The sequence below is a fragment of the Gymnoscopelus braueri genome, assembly GCF_963280865.1.
Source record: "Gymnoscopelus braueri genome assembly, chromosome: 20".
In the NCBI taxonomy this organism is placed as follows: Eukaryota; Metazoa; Chordata; class Actinopteri; order Myctophiformes; family Myctophidae; genus Gymnoscopelus; species Gymnoscopelus braueri.
The window spans coordinates 7,209,571-7,234,600 of NC_137622.1; the positions used below are offsets into that span (position 1 = coordinate 7,209,571).

Sequence of the window (25,030 nt, forward strand, 5' to 3'; positions counted from 1 at the left end):
TTTGTATATATTGTTATATTGTAGTGTTGCGTGTTCAATCTTTGTTTCCCATCAACATTTCACTGCTTGTGTGTGTCTGTATGAGTGGCAAATAAACCCCTCTTGATCCTTCATTCTTGGAACCTGACAACCAACTCTCGTTACCTGGCAACCAACTCTCCAATCACAGCGCGGCTGTTCCTTCTGGCAGGAGGAGAGCCACATCCTTGCAGATGTAATTACTGCAGCTTGTTGGGTGTCAGATTGCATCCATAAACATGATACACTTATGGATAATTGATTAGCATTGCTCATGACAAAATGGGTATTGAACAATGTGGTGGAATAAATACCTCCTGAATTTTAGGCCTATAACAGAAATTATGAATTGATGTGAAGCAGTGGTTCTCAATATTGGGACCACAGAACCCCCCAGGGGATCCTTGAGGGGGTTCCAGGGGGTCCCCAACTAAAGTACTGAGAGTTAATCTTCCCTATTATAACAAGTAAATACAACAAGAGAATGTAAAATAATGTCTATTTTGATCAGTTTCACATCTCTACAGTTCATAAACAGCAACGGAATTCTGGACCAAATGCCAGCCAGACCACATCGGACCAAATCATGTCCAACAATAAAAATGTTCTTAGATCAGGATCCCAGAGACAAAAACTATATCAAATTCTGGTTCCTTGAAATTAAAAACATTGATAATCACGGATGAAGTTTCGGAAGCATTAAAGTAGACCTGAAGTCTCTAGAGGAGGATTATACCCGTTATAGTTTTTTTTTAAATACCCCTGCAATTTAGTCGTTATGCCAATTGATTCCTCCCCACACACATTTGTGTTATCACTGCTGTGCCGTTGTATCCTACTGACTCACCTGCCAGTGAGGAGCCCCAACCGGGAGGAAGTAGAGCCTTCGTCCTACTCCTCCCGTAGGAATACATCACCCTCCCTGCACAGCTTCCCTCCCCCAAACACAGGCCAAAGCCGGGATGCACCACTGTGGATTCGAACCCACAACATCTGCGGTGGTGGGCAGGCACTTTACCACTGCGCCACCCAATTGGCCCTGTTATAAAAGTTTTAACATGGCATGTTACGGAAGCATTGTTTATTACAACATAAGAAAATATTATTACTCATGTAGGCTAATTCAATTTATTACATACAAGTCTTCTATTGTGTTTGTTATTTTTACAAAGGCACTCAACAGTGTGTAACACAGGTATTCAAAAGGGAACAGTGTTTCTTTTGTGTGTGCAATTCTCATAAAATAGTACACGTGTAACAAACATGCACATTCATTGGAACACACACACACACACACACACACACACACACACGGTGTAAAGCAACTAATTACATTTGCTCAAGTACTGTACTTAAGTACAATTTTGAGGTACTTTAACTTTACTGGAGTATTTCCAATTTTCAATACTTTTACTTCTACTCCACTACATCTCAGAGGCAAATATTGCACTTTAACTCCACTACAATTATTTGACAACTTTAGTTACTTGTTACTTTGCATTACAAAACAACACTTCAGCCCTATTTAAAATTTGTCCGTTTGAAAATAGCTGATCTACAAGCTCACAACGCGTCGTGAACTTGTAGATCTGCCATTTTCAAAACATTTTATACATACGATACATGGTGAAACGGGATATTCTGCATAATGAGTACTTTTACTTTTGGTACTTTAAGTGTATTTTGATGCCAATACTTTTGTACTTTTACTCAAGTATATTTTGACTTTTACTTGTAACAGAGTATTTATTCATTGCAGTATTGATACTGTACTTAAGTAAAATAATGTAGTACTTTTTCCACCACTGACACACACACACACACACACACACACACACGGTCTAATATTAGGTCATACAGTCAAATGCACTCAAAATCACAAGAACACTGCACGTCTTTGCAGGGTTGACGTTTGGCAGCACTGACCTATACAGTATGTAACTGTTACACAACATAAGCTAAAGCCAACTGCTGTACAGCAGGTTGGTCAAGTCATTTGGCATTTGTCTGAACAGAGAACACAGAAACGTACTATAGATCGTCACAGTCGGGCGGAAACCTTGTATGTATGCTTTTCAGGAAATGGGGAAAAAAGAACCTGTGTTCCAATGTATCAAATGAAATGTAATAATCATTTAATAACAAGCTCTTGTTAATACTTTTCAATGGTTAAACATTTAGAAAACCCAGACAGACTTAACCGCTTTCACTTTAAAAAATTGCAGATCTACAAGTTCGATTGTAGATCGTTGTGAGCTTGTAGATCAGCTATTTTTGCTTCTTTTGCGTGACCCTGTAGTATGACGAAGTAAGGCATTAAAGGAAGGGTTAAGTGATATTTCTTCGTTAAAATTAGTGTCAAATAGCTCTATAATCATTGCTATAGAGCAGTGGTTCTCAACCAGTGGTCCGGGGACCACCAGGGTCCTTCAGAGCGTAAAATGAAACCAAATGTTCATTTTACGCTCTCAAGAGTTAAATTATTGTTAAACATCTGCATTACTTAATCTACAAGAAGTTTACACAATTAGAGAATGTAGAAGAATTGTTATTTTTGATCAACGTTTGCATGTTATCTCTCTTATTGGTACCAACATCAATACAGCATGGAATTGTGGATAAAATCTCATCCAATAACAACAAATATTAGAATTCTTGGGTCTGAGAGGCAAAATCTCATCAAACGGCGGTCAGTGGCTCAAATGCCGAATAAATAATGGACCTTGATATGAAAAGGCTTGAAAACCACTGCTATAGAGTGTTTGTTCCGTACCAGTGGTCTCCGTAGTCTTGCATAGCCAGACCCTTCACAGCTCCGGCCTACTCTTCTCAGGTGGAGTAGGCGGAGGTGTGAAAGGTCTGGAAATGCGAGACTAGGGTCTCCCCGTCTCTCCAGCTCTTTAGTAAACAGACAATGCATTTTCAGGTCGAGATACCAATTTTATCCAATCGGGAGAGAGAACTCATACAGGATTACAGGATAAATAAGTGAAATTGGACGTAATGACAAAGAAATGAGACGACAAAATTGGAACTGGAACACAATTGAAGCTGATAAATGGGTACTCTCTTCTGATTGGCTGAAATTGGCAACCCACCTGAAAATGTAGAGCTGGAGAGACAGGGAGACTCCTGTTACTGAACAAACACTCTACAGTATGTTTTATATTCTACTTTATATTCTGATTACTATCAGAATATAAAGCTTTATCCTCGTTATTAAAACAAAAATGTTTTAACCCAAAAATATCTCTTACCCTACCTTTAATTTACAATAAAAAAAACTATAAAAAACGAGGTTTCTGCCCGACAGTGGCGATATAATATACTAATAGTAAAATCCAGTCAGCTGAGCCTCTCCATGGCCTGTAGAACATTGCTATAGAACAGGCCGGTCAGCCCGCTGCACTCCTGGGTGATCAGAACCCGTCCGTCCGGTCGAGGTCTGTGGACCAGGACCAGCTCTCCTTGTAGCAGACTGAGCTCGGAGTCTGTCTGTGCTAAATACGTTGTCGTCACTCTGTGCCTGGGGGACAAACAAAGAACAGACGCTCAAGGTCACAGTCGAGTCAACCACCGCACAGCGGAACCGACGGCACAGCTCTGCTACACAGTAAAATCCTCCTCTGTTGATTTAAACATTGTTAACTCTGAGTGTACACATGGAACCAAATGGACCCGTGACACTCAGGATTTTACTGTGTCGGATTTTACCTGTGTGATGTTAAAAAAAATGACAAAATGATAAAATAATTGTCCTTTGAAGCGCTATATTTTGATAGTAATCATTGCTATAGTGTGTTTGTTCAGTAATAGGGGTCTCACCGTCTCTCCAGCTCTTTAGTAACTAATGTTTCAGGTGCGTTATACATTTTATTCCATCAGGAGAGAGAACCCATTTATCAGCTTAAATGATATAGTGTTCCAGTTCCAAATCTGAACTGAGCTCATTTATTTATTTCCTCAATTCCAAGTTCACTTGTTTATCCTGTAGCAGTTCTCTCTCCCGATTGGTTTAAATTGGTACCCCGACCAGAAGATTTTCAGTTTACTAAAGAGCTTAAGAAAGGGGAGACCCCTGTTACTGAACAAACACTCTATAGCAATGATTATTACGGGAATATACATCTATTTTAACACTTATTTTACCAAACAAATATCACATACACCGTCTTTACATTACTATAATAATGATGTTTTGTTATTTGCTACACTGTATTTTGTTGTTTTTAATGTTTTATTTATGTTGGACAGGGCTGCCTCAAAAATTATTTCGAGGATAACCTGGATAAATAAAGGTGTAATAAATATTGAAACCACTTGTCACCTGCTGGGGCTGAACTGAGCCGACGCTGCTGATAATGACGTTTGTGACGACAGCGGTTTCTGCAGGCCGGAGTTCAGATCCGAGATGGTCGTTTCAAGGCCTTTCCTCAGCACAGGACTCTTGCCCTCTTTGAGAACAATGCCGGGTCCGTCTCGCCCCAAGGTGAGTGAAGGGGCCCACACCTCCAGAGGAAGGGAGCCGGGTCGGCCAGCGGAGCTCGCCTGATGCCCACCCGACGACCACGAGGAGGCTCGCAGTCTGGGAGGAGAAGGGTCTTCATCTGTGAAGAACCGCACCGACTTAACAGGCTGTGGGAGAAGAAGAAGAGGTTTATTAACATCATGATCCTTTTATTGTCAAATCTGTTCAGTTCATGAAAGGAATTTTCTCTGGCATCTGTTGTGGTGAGAAGAACTAATTAACAATGTAGGCATTTAGCAGATGCTGTTGTCCGGAGCAACTTGGGAGTGTGAAATCAGAATAAATATGTCATGAAAATTCAACAAACATCTGTCAAAATGGTAAATAAAATGGTAAATGGTGCATTTATACAGTACAGTATAGCACCTTCCTCCAAAGCCTTTACAATGTGCATTACATTCACTCATTCACACACGCATCCACGACACAACAGTGGAGGAAACCATGAAGGCAGTTAGGGGTTAAGTGTCTTGCTCACAGACAGTAGGAGCCAGGGATCAAACCGGCAACCTTCCGATTCCAAGGTCGGCCACTCTACCTCCAGAGCCACTGCCGCCACTACTCAGATATGACCGATTATGTAATTTTGACCTTGAACGTGACCTTGATCTTTTTGACCCACACATTAATCATGTCTGCTGATCATTCCCACCAAGTTTCATTAAAATCCAGCCACTCTCAACGTTGACCTTGACCTTCAATGTGACCTTGATCTTTTTTAGTTCATCATCTCTTTGGGGCAGTCTGCCTGTCTGTCAGACTGATAGACAGACAGGCACAAGCACGTACAGAACAGGTCAGATAACACAACCCTGGCACACATTGCTCCAGACAGGGTAATTAATGACCAAGGACTCACATTAATGCACTACAGAACATAAATTCAGACAGCAGACAGCACTAGACTATAAATAGACAGCAGACAACGCTCACGGCTTAACATTGAGGAGAAACTGTAAAATGTATGTTAACAGAAATTCAGGAGAGGTAGCGTAGTCATGATAAAAGATATACTTTGTTACAGTGTAAGAACCCTTTACTGTAAGGCTTACAGTGTAAGCCATGCTGCAGAGAAATTCTAAAAGTAGTTTGAGGCCAATTAAATTAACTTATGTCAATTTCAAAACTTTAGTCTTTCAGAGGAAGTACAATACCTTATCTGTGTTGTTCTTGTGCGAGTCAGGTCTTACTAAGATCGAGTGAGGGCCATTTGTGAAAGGCTTTCTGTCAAATGTTGCCTCTTTCAGGCCAGTGAAGTCTCTGCCATTCGGGATAGTACCAGCAGGGAGTGCTGTTGCGTCAGACATGCGGCCCAGTGGCCTGCCGGGGCTGGGCAAAATGCTGCCGTGTTTCTTCCTCTGCAGGGAAGGAGAACAGCCAGACGCCTGAACTTGAGCAAAGTTGTGCGAGTGGGACAGGTGGCTGGAGGTGGATGTGTGGATGTAGTGGTTTCCTCGTTGTGTCGAGCCTGAGAAAATAGGAAACAGACGCCCACTCTTTCTTTGTGAAACTTGAGTGACCAATTCAATAAAAGCAAAGGTCAATGAAAGGTTGATGTTGGAATTGGTCAATAGGGCTACAACTATCGATTATCTTCTCATCAATTATTCTTTCGATTACTTCTATCCAATGAATCAAATAATTGAGAAGCGTGCTTTTTTTATTAACAACTAAATTGATTAGTCTGATTAACAACCAATAAGCCCTAGTTTGTATAACTGTCATGCAAAAATAGCCGATCTACAAGCTCACAATGCATTGCATCGTGACACGTTGTGAGCTTGTAGATCTGCTATTTTTTGGGCGGTGAAACCGCCCCTATAAGTGAGATTTGGAAAAATGTACATTTTCCTGCGCTGTGATCTGGGCCCAGGAAATTTGTACAATTATCCTGCGCTGTGATTGGCCAATCACAGTCTATTCAGGACTGTGATTGGCCAGTGTCACATGACACATGTGCATAGCCCTATATAAGAAACCATAACTTGAAAAAAACCAAAAATTTGTTTTTTTCAAGTTATGGTTTCGTCCATCATAAAGAGTGTTTCAATAAATGTATTTATCTTTTGTACATGATTGGTTGACTCCATTCAGTATTGTGATTAGCTAGCAAGACACCGCCCACTTCACACAGGGTGTGATTTTTTTAAAAAATCAATAATTGTATCGATTATGAATTATTTTGATTAATAATCCATTAAATCGATTTGTTCGATTAACTGCTGCACCCTATTGGTCAACAGATGCGTTTGATCCCCTCTCACCTCTATGTGGATTAAAGACCTGCCTAACGGTGTCCCAGCCTTGTGAGACCCCATACAAGGCTGATGGCGCTGCATGCTGCGCCCCGTTGAGGACAGATGGGACCTGTCCTGTCGAGTACATTGTTCCATCTGTGTTTACCCTATCAAGAGCAAGGACCACAGCAGGATTCCTAGACGCCGTGGGCCTCTTTACAGCTGCCGGAGAGGATGCGGTCGCTGCCTTGGTCTCCAGGAGTCTGGCAGAGGTTCTGTGGTGATGCGATTGGTAGTATTAGCATAAATATCGACTAGCATACAGTCATACACGTATACTAGAATGTAATGCTGAACGCGTGGATTTATCTGAACCGATAAAACAGCCTCTAAGGTGCTCAAGGACCAGAAGGTATGAATGACGGTGTATGGCAGCCTGTCACCTGAGCACGGGGGTGACGTAGCTCCCGGGAAGAATGCCCACTTTGCCCGTCCTGAGGGACAAACCGCGGAGCCAGCCCTCCTTGAACTTCCCGTAGACCCCCACCATCTCCCCCTTCCTCAGCTCCAGCTCCTCTGGACGTCGAGGTTTGTAGGAGTAGAGGGTTGCACACCTGAGGAGCCAAACAGAGAATTTATACCGACATATAACTTCCTCAGTTGCAACTGCACAGCTGGTGAAGTAAAGAGTGCAGGCGGGGATGGGACAGGCAGAGACAAATGTCAGGAGGGATTTGTGACAGATGGGTTACCAGCAAGAGTGAAAGGGAAGGTGTGTAAGACCATAGGTAGTGAGACCAGCTATGCTGTACGACTTGAAATATATCAGAAATATATAAATCTATCTTCGCGTAAACACACTCTCAATTCTTAGTCGTCAGTCTCTCTGAGCTCGCAATGGAAAATGATGAAGGCAGCAATAACACCCTGGTAACTAGTAACACTGATGCATGCGTAGAACACTTCGCCCTGTTAGTGAGCATTCACTCTTTATTTATATGGGTTTGGTCTACCCATGTGGGTGTAACCTTCTGTTGATTAATCATGTGACTTGTGTATTGTCTTAATTGTGGAAACACAGGCCTTTAGCACTGTTCTACAACAGTAGCCACTGTCCGGCAGCTCCTCATCTGACCTAATCAATCAATACTCTCATGTGACTCGTGCTAAGTCCCCTGCTGTGGACCCCAACACCACAGGTCAGAGCTGTGGCCTCCAGAATTGTATATCTTTGTACCTATTATGACTAAATATCCTTCTGAAAATAAGATAGAGGAAGGCGCTAGAAGGCCACATGTGCAGGTAACATGTCAATTCAAAAGCCACCGTTACATCATAATAATGGATTATTCTACAATACGATTTTCACCAGGAGTGATGTAAAGTATAATAGAGTAGTGGTTCTCAAAGTGGCATCCAGGGACCGCCGTTGGCCATTGAGGGGGTTCTAGGGGGTCAGCAAGCAAACAAAGTCAGTTAATATAGCATCTAATCAATCATTTTGAACACAAATCTTCTCTTATGGGGGTCCCTTGCACAACATATTTTCATATAAAGGACCCTGTCTTGTTTAATATGTACAGTGAGAGATCAGATTGATTATTTTCGTATTTATTATTTTCTTACTTATTTAACGGTGTCACTCAAAAATAGGGAAATGGCAGGAAACTAGCAAGTTTACTTGTGAGCTTGTAGATCTGCTATTTCTAATGATTACATCGATTAGTTTGATCAACTTTTGCAGTTAATCAAACTAATCTTTTGCAGCCCTAGGAAAGTTGATTCCAAGTGAAGTTGTTCCTATGGTGTTTGTTGTCAGTATTGCACAGCATTACTCACACGCTGATGGAGAGCTGCTGGGTGGAGGAGGAGGAGTTTTTACTGTCTGTGGAGGGAGAGGTCACCTGGGGGTTGACCAGGGCCATGCTGATGGTGGGCGGCGGCTCGCTGTTCATCTTCTTCTCGCCCTGGAAGGCAGCAGGAGGTCAACATTGTCGTCATACACAAATGCTAATCAACTGGTGATTCACATGCACAACGCACATGCTGACACATATCTCTATGGTTAAAAGCTGCCACCCGGAACTTATTTTAATGAACAGTCCGTATGTTGGAGTATTTTAATTCAATATAACTAGTACATCTGTATGGTAGAGAATGTTCATAGAATATAACTGGTACATCTGTAGGATAGAGAATGTTCATAGAATATAACTATACATCTGTATGGTAGAGAATGTTAATAATAACTAGTACATCTGTAGGGTAAAGTATATGAACCCATTTAGACCTGAGGCCGATTCTAAAAACGCCTTCTTATTCAAAAAATGTTGCTTGTAGAATGCAGCCCTTTTGACTTGCCTTGTCTTTTTGTTTTTTGGCGTCTTTTTTTTTCCTTTTAATGTTTGTATCCTTGTATGTTTGTTTGTCTCTTGAAATCCTTTTTTCAATAAAAAATTAGTAAAAAAAAAAAGTGATGTTGCTATAGCAACACAACTAATGTGACACAGGTGCTGTCCCGGATTGAAAGGTATAACAACGTATAGCTTACAACAGGTCTAATATAACTAATGCAACTGTAGTGGTTAACATCGACACATTTAGACCCTGGTGTCAGGTAGGACAGCTACTGGCTCACAAGTAATGCTGCCTGAAGCTCGCAAGTCGAGTATCTCCCCATGGCGAGGGTTCGTTTGACATGGAAATTTGTTCTCAAACACGGGAGACCAGGGTTCAAAACTTACGGATTGCAGCTTTAACAGACAAAGAGGTGAGCGTAGGAGGAGGCAGGCCAACAGAAAGTTTCTTTCTTTTAAATATGGATTAAAAAAATGAAACTATGGATCTGTGTGTTGCCAGTGATGTAGGGCAAGTGTGGCTTTACAAAAAAGTCAACAGTCATCTTTGCCAAAAGGGTCATGTGATGAAGTCTTTAATGTTCTGCCCAGAACATACCGTACTGTAGTTACACAGTAAAATACTCAGCGTTAATTTATCCATTTGTTACTCTGAGAGTATACAAATGTAACATTTGTACACTCAGAGTTACATTAACACTGAGGATTTTATTGTGCACAATTACTAATGTATCTGAGGAATGTGATACCAGCCTTTACCTCCCTCTCCAAAAAACTGAAAATGATTAAGTTTACACATCTCTTTATGTGGAAGAAATGTATTGATTCATTCCCATTTTATTCTCACTTTCAACTGCATTTTGAATGACTCATTATAACCCAGTGTTGTTATGATTATGTCTGAGTGAAATGTCCCTGAGACAGAAACCATTCCGGCCTTGTGTAGAGGAAAAATGCAGATAAGGACCTCTGTGTAGGAAGTATGAACCATGGCAAAGGGCAGTCCCTGGCGGAGCCAAAACTCTGAATCGTGTCCATTTGGTTAGATTTGTATCCTCTCAGGCTTGTAGATCGGCTATTTTCAAATGGCCGAAATGTATATAGGTTAATGTTTGTTTTGTAATAATAATCAAAATATACAAAGTAGCTAGTAAATAAACTTTTCTAATAATTGTAGTTGAGTAAAAGTATAATATTTGACTATGAGATGTTAGTTACTTTACACCACTGAATATACCCAATGGCATTTTTAGTGATAATTCTTTATTCTCCCCACCCATCCATCCATCCATCCATCCATCTTCATCCACTTATCGTTGGGTCACGGGGCTAACAGTTCCAGCAAAGAATCCCAGACATCCCTTTCCCCGGCCACATTAGCTACTCCATACTGGGGGTCCTGAGGTGTTCCAAGGCCAGGTGGAGATATAATCCCCCCCATCTGGTCCTTGGTCTGCCCCGTGGCCTCCTCCTCCCAGTGGGACGTGCCCCGAAAACAACAATTGCGGCAGCGGCAGCAGCATAAACACGTGACACACACTCATCCACGCCGGCCGCCCTCCCAGGGCAAGAGGCTGTGAGTCAGGCCTGACACGGCCAGCATTATGGGAGGGAGCAAAGCCCAGGGCGCGGCTCACAGCTTTTGGAGGGGAATGTAGCCTTTTAGGATAATGGTACTTAATTACCAAGCTGAAAATAGCTTTTTAGCCACGAGGACTTTGCGAGTCAAAATGAAAACCACTCATGCTGTTATTTCTGAAAGGTGTGAATGGATTTTTCGCGGTGACCGTTATCCTTTTTGGTGATGCACTGTACACACGTCATGCCTGCTGCTATTTACAGCTCAGCTGTGTTAAACAACAACATGAATCTATAAACCGCATGAAAACTAGCATCCCTATTCAGGGGTGAACATTCGGCAAAAATGGGATTAGTAAATAGGGTTACAAGCTCCCACCGCGTTGTGAGCTTGTAGATCGGCTATTTTTGGCGAAGATATTTGGTGTAGAGGGAAAAAAGGACGGGACCTAGTATAGACCCCTGGGGGACTCCGGTCAACTAAGTACTGGTTTAAGTGGTTAATGCTCGCCTGCAGACAGAGAACACAACACTCCCCTCTGTACAGTTACAGTACCATTAACTCTTTAGGCTCTCCCACAATTAGGTTGCATTGTATTCACACTGTACCAAAGGACAAAAGAGGTCATAATGAAGATGCCGTGAAGTAGTGACATGAGGCGGAAGTAACAGATCAAGTTAACGACCTACTACTGTATTATTATTAGTATTATTATTACTGTATGTCCTGGAGACATGACAGCTGTTCTTTGTGCAGAGAGACAGAGAAAGAGAGAAAGCAAGGAAGGACGAAAGCAAACAAGCAAGAAAGAAAGAAAGAACTGAAATGGGTTGACTCCAGCCATTCAACCTCCTTCTCATCAGTCTGTTATGTCTTCTGTCATTCCTGTTCTGTTCTTTTATCATCCAAACACAAACAGACAGTGACCCTGCGTGTCACCCAGTGTGTCACCCACTGTGTCCCAAATGAAGTCATGCTGAAGTCATTGAGGTCTGGTGTTTAAAATTACCATCTTTAACAACAACTGAAACAACAAGGACGACTGAGCAATATGACTGAGTGAATCTATAAAAAAAAATTAACAACAGATATGAAGAGTAAGTAATATTAGCACTATCCATGTAATATCTATCTAGGTATACAGTAAATGCATGAAATCTGACCAATCAACTTCAAACTCAGCGTGCGTATGGCCGAAGACCCGAGGGAGTGGGTTGTAGTGGGTTGGACCGGCGGCGGTTGTCCGTCATGGGATCTCCATAAAAAGGGACACAGACAGACATAACCGTCTGTCCGTATAACTGATAAGATTTCAAACTCAGCGTGCCCATCGTCAAGGACCTGAGGGAGTTATTTAACTCCCCAGGAGTTTTGAAGCAAAGGTTGATAAGAGGCCAACTCTGTTACTGCAAGTTTGGGCCCACACCCGGATAGCTCAACCAATGGGCTTGACGCATGGGCTCCCTCGTGGAGGTACATGCTCTATTGGTCCCCTTCCGTTAGGAGAGAAATACCTCTGGCAGACTGCCAGGGGAGTATGCGCTGGGTGAGCAACTTTCATTGAAATTAGTAGGCAGGCATTTTCAATCCTTCCTCCAGATAATATAGCTCTATGGAATGATTGGGAAGCAAGCGGGAAGTCGGACAGGTCGGCAGTTGTCCAAAAATATCAATAAATCTGCAAATCCCCATATAGATACAGACAAACAGACAGGTACTGGACTCTCTTTTCCCGGTGTTTCGCCCAGGTGGAAGTGGTTTTGAGGTTAGGTTTAGGCATAGTTTCTGAGGTTAGGGTTAAGGTTAGGGTTAGACATAGTGTTTGTGAAGTTAAAAGTTAGGGTTTATGCGCCACACCAAAGGTAAAGGGAGTCCCAGACACATACAATGGGTTGACACGGGTATTGCATAACCAGACGGAAATGGGTTCCCAACGGGCCATCAGCCTAGTTTTCAAAATCAAATGGTACAAAGTTTGATTCACCGCACAGGGTAACAGTTAGTTCAGTACTTTTACGGCTGTGACTGGAAAAATGTAATCTCATTCGTCAATCGTCACATTACATTTTTGTTGTTGCAGCCTACAACAATCATACAATGATAGCTACTTATGATCACTTATGCAACAGTCAGAACCAGTATTGATTAGAAATTTCAATTACAAGCTGATTTTGTGTTTTCCTTCAGGACTCACTCATCTGTTAACACTCAATGCGAGACCTGACTAAATTAGTACACGGTTTACAAACAAATTCAATTATTAGCCTACATATTATTCTGACTCTTTTGCAGTCATGCTGTGTTTATAGTTTATACTCAACCCCGTTAATATTCACATTATAAGCAGTATTTCAAGCACCGCGGCAGGTTGCACAGCTGAGAGGGGTGATGGGAAGCGCGTCTATAAATAGATCTCAAAACCACATGCTGGCTCGGCCAATGGCGAGGAGTCCTGTCCCCCTTTTAGAGTGAGGAAACTTTCGCACGGCAAAGAACTGGGCTTGTCGTCTATTATTGGCCGGGTGGTGATGTTACTTGCTCAGTGAAGAGGAAGGAGGAGATAGAAGGGGTCTGTTATGTAAGCCACCCTGCCAGTGACTCATCATCATCATCGCTATGAGAGAGATAAGCAGAGAGAGACTCCCTCTTCTCCATCCCTCTCTCTCCATTTCCCAACTATTCTCTTTATTTTCTTTTGTCTTGTACCCTCCCCCCCACCTATCCTGCCTCTTCCAAACTTCATGCCATCATTTAGTTCCTTTCTTAAAGCTGCAATCCGTAAACTTTCATGTCCTTCCCAGGATTTGAACCCAGGTCCCCCGAACCAGAGACAACATTTGTACCGCTCTGTCCAGAAGGCATCATCCCCGCTCGCCCAGGGGAGATATTGTGCAATGAGTTTCTGGCAGTACTACTTATAAGCCAGTGTTGTAGGTGTCCGGTCCAGTGTGTGTTGTTTTCCTACCCGGTCGTAGTAACTTGGCAACGCCCCCCTTCTGTCACGCATGCAAACCGCTTCGCCCCTAGTCACTGCATACAGTATGTGTCATTCCAAGAGGATAGCACTGGCCGGCTTTCCTCCGTGGTGGAAAATAGTGCTCGGTGCTGGCACTGTCTAGGGGGGGGGGATAATTTACGATTTTGTCCCCATCGGTACATAACTCGAACGGCACTGAATCGGCTCTGGTGGACTTCGCAACGTTCTCGTTGCTCAAGTCCACTAGAGCCGGCGCGCCTCCGTCGTGACAGTTTTTTGCCTAACTACTTCCTAACTTAATATTAGGGGCTGTTTTCAACAAGTGGGCCGAGTGGTCCGCTTTGCTGGGGGCGACAAAAACTATGCCTAAACCTAACCTTAATCCTAATAAAATAATTTGCTCATGCGAAAAGGCAGTTTTGCGTGTGTCACAAAAGGGGGTGTTGCCAAGTTACTATGGTCGATCGGGTAGGAAAACAACACACGCGTGTCCCACCAGACACTGTGGGGTCTAAACGGTTCAATGGAAGAGCAGGGACACCACCGCGGCTCCAACCACTGCAGATGTAGTTTGTATCAACATTCTCTCTCCATCTCCATATTGCATCGCTATTTTGGCCATGTCATTATAAGCAAAAACTTTCAAAGACTGTCAAGCAAAAATAGTCTCACAACGCATCGCTTGTAGATCAGATATTTTTGCTATTCTCCCTATGACAAGGTAGGCCTGTATAAAGCTTAACCCATTCAATCCGGGAACGCATCTGTGTCATTGTAAGATTTATTTGGCTTGAAAAACTAAATCGTGACAATGTGTGCAAATCTTTGAATATATATATATATACACATTTTTAACTCAAATCTTTGCTTCTGGGGGTCCCTGGAACAAAATATTTTGAGATGGGGGTGGGGGGGTCTATGGCCATATACATATTTTGGGTGGTCCTTGACATGCAAAAGTTTGAGAACCACTGATATTACAGCAACATAAGTTTTAAAAAAAAACTGTTAGGATTTAGAACACATTTGTAGAATCCCCGGAAGCAAAGATTTGAGTTGAGAATTTTCGCTTTAAAAAAATATATATATTCAAAGATTGCACACATTTAAAAAAATGAATAGCAGATCTACAAGCTCATAGCTACATGTATGAGCTTGTATATCTGCTATTTTTGAATAGCCCAAAGTATAAAATAAAGGTTATCGCAAAAGATCTAAAATGACACATTGAATGGGTTAAGTGGTTAAAGTAAGTTCCGGATTGCAGCTTTAACTTCAAACCCTGCACCCCCCGATGTTCCACCTTCTTGCCCTTCCTCTCCAGGCTAGTCCCCCTCCTCTTCCTTCCTCCTCCTCCGTTTTGCCCGTCTCTCTCCCTCTCGCAGGCTGACATGTACAGTACAGTGCACGGTATAATTGCAGGGCAGACATGTGCATTTTCTCCTCAATCAAAGGGAAATGGTCGTATCAGGGCAGGTCGTTTGGCAACACTTTGTGCTCATAATTATAATGCTTGCAGACATTCGTATACAGGAAACGCCCCAGCCTTAACCTGACATTAACCTGCTTATGACAACACTATCCACAGTCATTTAGTTCTGATTGACATGAAATGACAGTTTTGTAGACACATTAAAACGTTTAACCCATTAAATCCGGGAACGCATCTACAAATGTCTTCTAAATCCTAACTGGTTTCTGAAAAACGTATGTTGCTATATCAGTGGTGCTCAAACTTTTTCATGCATGGAGACCCCAAAATTAGGCCTAATTATGTATTTGGCCGCCGACCCCCATCTAAAAATATTTTGTAATTGGGGATAAAGTGGTTACACAGATGCGTTCCCCGGTTTGAATGGGTTAAATGGAAGGTGTGCTGTATTGCACTTTCGTGGTATAATCCCTACCGTTAATGACTCATTTGATCCATTCTTAATACAGAACAAAACATGGTACTAAATTATATTGAACATTAGCCTGCTTGTAGCCTGATTCTGCAGAATATGTGATTGATAAACAAAGCTGAATGATTTCTTTCAGTCATGGCATGCAACAACTGCCCAACATGGTTCAATGTACACATTCATCAACCCTGTGCGAGGTGATAGATAGACACTGTGTATAATAATACACAGGGTGATGAATGTGTACATTTTGACTAAATAGCATGTGTGACTGGTGTTATACTTGGCAATTCATCCTCATACTTGGAGGGAGGCCTTAAAGCATCTTCCTAAAACATGACCACATTTTGTTATCCTACAACCTTCAACCTCTGGCTTTTGGAAAGCCTGTTTCCAATTGATCTTGACCTTCGGGCAAGAACAGACAAGTGCAGTCCAAAGGAGCTTGTCAGTCTTTTTTTGCTCTTCTGATTGGTTTTCAGAGGTATTCATTAGAAACTAGAATTCAATCTACAGTATTTTATCATTGGGTCTGAATGACGTCTGCTACTGCATCAGGGAGCTCAATCAAAGGATCTCTCTTCTGACATTCTCTTCCATCCAAACCTCATTCACCTCAACTAATTTGCAAATTAAAAAGTATGACAGCTAATCAAACACTCCTCCTACAGTCCTTATCTCTCCCCCTTGCTCTTCATCTCCTGTGGGGGGAAACCTGGCTTACTTCCCAAGGCCGATTAGAATCAGTGGCTCCTTCCACTAACCTCTATCGCTCACCCCTCTTTATCGCTCCATCGTTCAGTCGTAGGCTTCCACATCTGTCTCCATGTGAGCCTGTTAGTCATGTAACGGCGAACAGAAACACAAGGGCGATGTCTTTCCCTCTGCACTCATTCCTGAAGCTTAGTGTAATGCTTCCCTCCCTGTTCTCTCCTAGTGACTGATGAAAACATTCATTATCACTGACAAAACAGGTCAGGTCTTTTGAATAACATACACTTTCTATTAGAACAAATAGAGGGAGACCAAAGAGTCACTAAAGGAAATCCACATGCCAGTTTGAACCAATGGATGGGAAAAGACAAGGTAGAGCAAACAAAACAGAAACAAACTTGAACTAAAGAGGCATTTTGAACCGCCATGACTCACAATAAGGAAGGCTTCCTGTTTGCCCATAGGCCGAAACATGTAGGCATGCTTTTTTTTGTTCAATGATGAACTAGCCTGTTTTATTTTTTACACTTTTAATTTTTCTTCTTGACTTTAGAGGTTTCCTCTTTTGGACCAAAGAGCACCTTCCAGCGATTTTATTTACTTTACTAATCGTTATAAAAGACGTAGCCCTCCTCTTTTTCTGATTTCATAATAAGGAAGATGTGTGGGCACAGGACTCACCTGTGACAGGGGTCTGTGCGCCCCGTCGGAGCGGCCCTTCACGTGCTGGCAGGCCACCCTGGAGGGCGGAGCAGGGCCGTGGTTGGCACTGGCTGGAGCGGTTGAGAGGTGGGGCGTCGAGCCCTGCGGGCCGTTGAAGGTGCAGATGTTGGCCGGCTGGTAGATGGCACTGCTGCCGACACCCAGCTGTTTCCCCTGGCTGGGGGGCGGCAGAGCGTTGATGGTAGGAGTCTTTGCCGGGAGTTGAAGGACTCCGTAATGGTTGGTCCTGTCGGGTGCGTCAGCGACCTTGTCCTTGCTGCCACTTCCAGTCCGCTGGCCGAATTCTGATGAGTCCCTCCCCTTCCTGTTCTTACCCTCCAGGAGTTTGACAGCCGCCGAGTTTGGCTGAAAGAGAATAGGAGAAGGAAACACGTCAACAGAACCCCTTGAACACATAACCTACCAACTGATGGCTTCTCTGCTCAGCTAAACAACAACAAGGTCATCCAGCTACTTCACTTCACCTCTACCGAGTTCGGCTGAAAGAGAACAGGAGAAGAAGAAAACATATCGCTGCTTCGCAAAAATAACATTAAACTTTTTAACCAACCACACACACACCAACTGCTTCGCTCACCCCTTCACCCGACAACTTCTATCCTCAGCTAAACAAACAACGAAGGCCATCCAACTAAATCACACACCATCCAACTTAGTCGGTCAACAAGACGGGCGCGACTACGTACGAACGGGCGGGCCGAGAGAGGCGGTGGGAAAGACGATGGCCAGATGGCAGAGAGATGGACTGTGCAGAGTCACACCGCCAGACCGTCAGGCAGGAGGGGGTTAATGCTCTCGCTCCCTACAGTGATGTGTTGTTACGCCACCCAAGCAGAGAAAGCATTACTGTGTCCTCACGCTCCACTGCTTCAACACACGAGAGAGGCACAGAATGAGGGGGGAGAGGAGAGGAGAGGAGAGGAGAGGAGAGGAGAGGAGAGGAGAGGAGAGGAGAGGAGAGGAGAGGAGAGGAGAGGAGAGGAGAGAGCAGGACGATGAAATGTTCAGAGCAGAGGTGGAGGAAGATGAGGAACAAGGTTGTTAAGAGAGAAGACAGGAAGGAGAAGCATGAGAGCAGAAAGCTGAGAAGAGAGGAGGAACACAGCGAAAGAGAAGAGAAAGGAGGTAAAATAATAACACGAGGAGACAGAAGTAAACAAGTCAGATGTCTGAAGAAGCAATAACCACTTAGCCTACATACTTAGTTGACCAGAGTCCTCCGGGACTCTACAGTATACTAGATCCTCAACTTGTTTCCCTCTACACCTCATCTCTTTGCTGAGTATAGCAGATAAAATATCTTAATTCTTTGACGAGGATGACATTCTTTTCTGAAGGCAGTAAGTACAGAGGAAAACAAGCGACAGTCAGCAAGCAAGGCAAACTCTGTGAACCTGAGTAAACCTTGTAGTCACACACTAATGAGGGGCTGCAGACACAGCGCCGTGCCTCAGCACTTTGCTGTACGCCACTGACATTTATGGATGAAGCTAAAATGGTTTGAACGCAAAAACCGAGGCAGCGCTCCAGCAGTGACCCACGCTTCCAGCATCAACACTTACAGTTGTATTTGTTACTGGAGGCATAGCGTCAAACAGCATCAGCCCACGCAACCTGCAACGCACACTAGATGCCACTCGCTCTCAACTCACATGGACAGTGAGAGAAAGACAGAGAAAGAAAGAGATAAAGAAAAGAAAAGAAAAGAAAAGAAAAGAAAAGAAAGAAAGAAAGAAAGAAAGAAAGAAAGAAAGAAAGAAAGAAAGACAAACCTCTGTAAACTGTAGAGGGAGAATCCCAACTTTGTCTCCAAGTTTCGCTTCAATCCAGTGTTCATCCACCCGTCTGACCACAGTAAGGATGTCTCCCTACAAACAAGGATGATAGGAGGGGAAAGGGGGAGGAAGAGATGGGAGAGAGAGAGAGAGAGAGAGAAAGAGAGGGGGGGGGTGGTAGAAGGAGACACGGAGGGGGGCGTGAATTTAGATTGAATGGAAAGTTATAAAAAGAAAGAAAAGAGAACATGTTTGGAATAGAATCAGCCCTGGAGTCTGAAGCACCCCGACCCCCCCCCCCCCGCCACACACACAGCATGTGACATCAACTGCCTTTATTTCTGTTGGGCCCAGTTCGTTTTTTCTCTCTCTCTCTCTCTCTCTCAAACCCTTCTGACCAGCTCTCAGATGTGCTTTAATGGAACACTAAGGTCCTTATGTAACTCCCTCAGAAAGTCCTTTACGCTAAGTAGCAAGCACTGCAGCGAGCGGAGCGGAGGTCTTCCTGTGCCACTATGCCCCTGGCTCCACCATCCTGTGAGTTTTCTGTTCCTTTCAAGCAAGGAACAGGACAAAGAAAGCGACACAGATTATGAAATAGCACCATTGTGCATAATCGTTCGTGTGTGCTTGCAGACGGAACACACAAGCATGATGCTGAATTTAGTGTTGTCCCTCTCTCTCTCTCTCTCCCTCTCTGGCCGTGGCCCACCCACATAGAGAGCTGGCCCACCCAATCGATTTTGCAAAAAAAAAAAAGGAAAAAAAAGGGATTTGTTTTGGTAAAATAAATATATAATTAATTTTTGGATAAAAAAATCTGTAAAATCATGTAATGTTAATGGCATATATCTCCCCCTCCAAAATAAATGGTCCTCATATGTCTCGTTTTTTCTCTATCTTTCTCTCTCATATATAAAATTGCAGCATGCCTGATGTAGGTGTGGAGTGTCCCTGGAGTTAATAAACCGCTCTGAACAGGAAACTCTATTATTCTAGCCTCCCGATGCTCCCTGCATTTACAAGTAAGGTCGCGTGTAAACATGGCACACGGACTTCCTCCCCGTTTTCCTCGTTGAAGTATCAGGTTGGTTACAGTACAGAGGGAGACAAACCTTGAGGAACCTCAGGCAGTATTTGTAGTCCTCCAGGTCCATTGTGCTGGGGTTGAAGTCGGACAGGGCCCTGCAGAGAGCCAGCGGTTGGGACTGAGGCATCAGGTTGACAGCCTGCAACAAGTTGGCAGCACCTGGCCCACTGCTGCTGTGGTACAAGCTCTCCTCCGTCTTCTGTCTTGGGTTGGTGGTGTTGTTAGCAGTGCTGAGGACCAGCTCTCCCATGCCGCCTCGTCCGTGGTTGTGCAGAGCTCTGGGAACAACCTGCACACGGCATGGAAATAAAACCACATTTTTTGATTAATTGGCTGTGTGAGGCAAGGCAAGTTTATTTGTATAGCATATTTCAACGGGCAATTCAAAGTGCTTTACACAAAACATTAACCACTTTTAACTGGCCCTCCCTACGCTATTTTGGGGCGTGTCGTTACAGGTGAAAAATTTCCCCAAAATAATATAGCTCTACAAGCTCTCAACACGTCACAATGTGGCATAGCATATCTATAAGCTCCCAACTCGTCACAATGCAACGCGCTGTGAGCTTGTGGATTGGTTCGGTGTATGGCCAAGTACTGTATATATCTGGCTTAAGTGGTTAACCTTTGAAACATTAAGACACATTATAAAAGAGCATTTGAATGCAAAAAAATAAACCTTTACCAGACATTTTTTATAACAAAAGTTAAAGTCATGTGTCGCACACATTGTGTAAGTAAATTCAAATATAAAAAAAAAATGAAAATACAATCTCCTACATTTGGGCAGAGAAGCATCAAGATACAAAAGGGACCCTGGGCTACTCTTTCCCATGATGTCAGATATAAAACAAATAGCAGCTCGCAAATACAATTGCATTTCCCTTGAGTGAAACACAAAACTTTGGGTTTGACCTACTTCTACAGTGACAAAGTGAGACCAGGCACTTTGGAAAGGACATTTGCTAACAACAAGAATGAGAGAGACAGGGAGATAGCAGCAGGCCAAAACAACTCACATAAGCCTTGTGCAGAACATTAGCAAAAGGCCCCAGTCCTTCAAATACAATGAAGACAAAACAGAGCCACACATACACACACATCCCTGTAGATAGCAATCAGTGAGGAGCTTAAATGTCATTGTGTTGTTCCCTGTTCTCTCTTTCTGCATTGAGAGAAGATGCTTAGCTTGTCTGAAGATGTCTGAGAAATGAATCAACACTTTGAATATAATAATTTCCATTCCTCTCCTGATGTCAGGATTACTTCCAAATTTCTCACTGGTTTTCAAGAACACTATTTTAAAAATTCTGACAATTGTGGTTATCTCTGCCTGGCCTGCTAAATTGTAATTTTTAATTTATAGTGTTAATGCAATCCAAAATATTTGACATATCAACAAGAAACTGTCCATTAAAGGGGGGTGTAAGTGAAGTTTTTTGTTAACCCCACAAAGATAATTTATCAGCTTGTGTTTCAGTTCCATTTTTGTCTGTCAATTTATTTGTGTCATCACTCCCCATTTCACTTGTTTATCCTGAGTTCCGTCTCCTGATTGGATGAAATAGGTGTCCTGACCTGAATATTTATTTTCTGTTTACTAAAGAGCTGGAGAGACAGGGAGACCCCTGTTACTGAACAACACTCTATAGCAAACACTCTATATTTAACACTTATTTTAACAAAAAAATAAGACTTCCAGCACCTTTTAATGTGATTTAGTAACTGAATCATCAGAAGTATCAGACTAAAAAGGGGCATTTTCCTGCAAAACAAAGATATTTTATGTTTTTCATCCCACAAATATTCTAACACTTAACACATAGCAGCACAGTTTGATTTGCTAACATTTATTAAGAGTAATGAGCTTGCATGACTCTGTCCTCCAGGGAGGTTATTAGAGGGCACTTCATCTTGGTGTTGTGTTAATTAATGCTCAAATGGCGGCGTAGATGAAAGAATACGATGACCCAATGTTCCTGTGTGGGACCCTGTTGGGGAAATATAGTTTTCAAGTAATTAATCTGTCTAAGATAATTAGTGAACTGATTAGATGAAGATTTTTAAGAATCAAAACAAAAAAATAACCTTAACCACTTATACCCTCTATACTTATACGTTGTGTTGTGATCATAGACCGTAAAAATGAATGGACAAAGTGACGCCATTGGTTTCTACAGACAGTAAATGAAGCCTATTTTTCAGCGATTTCAAATCCGCAATCTTTCTATATCCGGTCAAAATCTTCAATCTTCACTCGGTAGAACCAGTAGAAACCCTAGAAACATACCCTACTTTACAATTAATGGGACCATAATTTACTAAACGCATATCATGAAGATTTAAAAAAGACTTTAAACTAGTGATTGAAAACATAAAGTGTTTATGAAAAGGTTTACTAAGGTAATAAAATCAAGAGTAAAGTTCGCCCAAAACCTCATTGACAATAATCGTGACATGAAATTTTCATGTCGTCCCATCCCTAAGTAACATAAACAAACTAATATTTTGGCAATCACAGTGACAGCCAGATATTCAACACCAAACTCGCATTGTGCCAGCAGCTAGTCTGTGGTGACGCAGTGGAAGCGCCCTGGAGCAAGTAGCTAATTATTATGAGATTAAGGGAGTGTGTACTGATCTCACAGTAATGTGGGAAACGTATAAACACTTAGCAGAAAATAGGTGTGTTTGGTTCTTGCCATTAATATGTATTGGTTTAAAAGGTGATGTGTTTTGGTTAAACAAATTTGCTTTTTTTGTTAAACGTTAAAGGCTATATATTCCAATAGTAATCATTGTTATAGAGTGTTTGTTTAGTAACAGGGTTCTTCTTCCCGTCTTTCCAGGTCTTTAGTAAACAGCAAATACATTTTCAGATGGGACACCAATTTCATCCAATCAGAAGAGAACCCCATTTTTTTCAGCTTCAATTTTATAGTGTTGCAGTTCTAATTTTGTCCGCTCATTTTTTGGTTTGTTTCGTCACTTACAATGTAACTTTGTTTATTTTCTGTTTAATAAAGAGCTGGAGAGACGGGAAACTCCTGTTACAGAACAAACGCTCTTCATCAATGATTACAATGGTATCAGAATATATATTAAAGCTATTTAACTGTTATTTTAACAAAACATAAACAAACAAAAAATCACTTAAATGGTTACTGAGGTGAGATTGATAGTGGAAATATTGTCAGAGTGAATGTGTCAACCTTCTCAAAAATGTTTCACTTGATTTCAATATAGTAAGCTATAAAATAAACTAAATAACAAGTTGCTTGGTCATTATTTTTTACTTAAATGTCACTTCTATTGTTTAAAAACCAAATTCTGACTAGTTATTTAATTTGAAAGGGATGCTAATACACTGAAGAAGTTACCTACAATAGACTACCTGAGGTATAAGTTGCGATTGTGTTCGTTTGAGATCCATGATGTTTGACCTCCACACTCGCTCACCTCCAGAGGTGGAAAGTAACTAAGTACATTTACTCAAGTACTGTACTTAAGTACAATTTTGAGGTGCTTTTTACTTAAATGGAGCATTTCCAATGTTCTGTACTTTTACTTCTACTCCACTACATCTTAGAGACAAATATTGTACTCTTACTCCACTAAAATTATTTGAAAACTTTAGTTACTAGTTACTTTGTAGATTTTGATTATTATTACAAAACATACACATGCCACTTCAGCCCTATATACATTTCGGCCATTTGAAAATAGCCGCTCACAAGATTGAGCTTGTAGATCTGTTATTTTCCAAAGATTTTGTATACATTAAATGTATAAAACATCTTTGGAAAATAACAGTTTCAAAAGTATAATACATTTTTTATTATACTTTTGAAAACTTGTGAAATGGGACCTTCTGCATAAGGAGTACTTCCTACTTTTGGTCCTTTAATGTACATTTTGATTCCAAATACTTTTGTACTTTTACTCAGGGTAATTTAGAATGATGGACTTAAGAGCATTTCTACATTGCAGCATCGATACTTTTAACTCAAGCCCAAAAAATTGAGTACTTTCTACACCACTGCTCACCTCATTGTCCCCCTGTTGTTTCTCTCTGTGTTGAAGGGAGCTCGGTGGTGAGTCCTGCTGCTGCTGAGCCTCCCTGAGGGTCATGTTGGTGGGCACTGCGTAGTGGGCAGCAGCAGACTGTTGCCTGGCCCCCCGGCCGGGCCCCATGGACCCCTGCTGGTGCTGTGGCCCCTCCAGGAGCCTCAGGTTCTTCTCAGGGAGCTCCTCCACTGACCTGGCCTGAGGAGCAGGAGGAGTGCGACACCCACCCAGGACAGAGGAGCAGCTGTTGTTGTTGTTGTTGTGGTGACTGTTTGTTGTCACTGTTGTGACTGTGTTCTGACTGCTGTGTGAGCAGAACGCCTGATGACGCCTCCTGTGCTGCGGATAGGCTACAGGCAGGGCTTACAGAGGAACGTGTGCTGGCTGCCTGGGGAACACCTTGGCCGACAGTCACATCCAGCCGTTGTGAACACACAGAACATTCAAGCAGGTCCAACTAGGGCTTTAGATCCTCCATTTTAACGAGGCTCTCTCTGTCTGGAGACACACGCTTATTCTTCTTCTTCTTCTGACACGTTCCTAGTCCAAACACTGTGTGATTCCGCCATACTGGAGGAAAGTAATCAATGGTAGGCTAATAATGACAGTCCACTTTGTTACAAATGTTCTACAATGAAAGCGCTGTAGCAGCACTAATCCGGGGCATTCATTCACGTTTAGGATTAATGTGCTCACGCGGATCGATCCAAAAACTATACCGAGACTGATAGGAGAAGGGAAAGCGCTACGTGCGTAAAGTTAAAACACCACATGACGCACATGACGCAGCACGCAGGTGTCATGTCAGCTCACCTGGCCGCTAAGGTAGCTGAGACTTCAGGAAGTAGGAGGCTGCTCTTAGCCTCTTTATGCTCTTTACTGCAAGAAATGTTCCCTTTCAGCCTGAGCAACACATTTGTTTTAAAAATACTTTATGACTTTGTACGCGCATGTAGCTGCCGACTATACGACCATGATAATCCAGAAGTTCCAATAATAATGTGGAAAATAAATGTCCAAAGCATTCACTCGCGCAGAAAAGTGCAGCTGCGTGCTCGCC

The 25,030-nt window shown here is 42.4% G+C and overlaps 1 protein-coding gene across 2 annotated transcripts; it reads right to left on the reverse strand.

Annotated features, from left to right (window-relative positions):
* Positions 1–1,115: 1,115 nt before the first annotated feature.
* Positions 1,116–25,030, reverse strand: sh3rf2 (SH3 domain containing ring finger 2). 2 transcript variants are annotated; one of them, XM_080415760.1, is made up of 10 exons: positions 23,950–25,030; positions 19,928–20,191; positions 18,810–18,905; positions 16,996–17,382; positions 8,623–8,750; positions 7,227–7,397; positions 6,811–7,058; positions 5,701–6,014; positions 4,346–4,653; positions 1,116–3,544 (listed from the first exon to the last, which is right to left on the reverse strand). In XM_080415760.1, the coding sequence occupies exons 1-10, from the start codon at positions 24,094–24,096 to the stop codon at positions 3,364–3,366; spliced, it is 2,244 nt and encodes a 747-aa protein (XP_080271886.1). In that variant the 5' UTR covers positions 24,097–25,030; the 3' UTR covers positions 1,116–3,363. The 2 variants fall into 2 exon arrangements, with proteins under 2 accessions (XP_080271886.1, XP_080271887.1); XM_080415761.1 differs by lacking the exon at positions 18,810–18,905.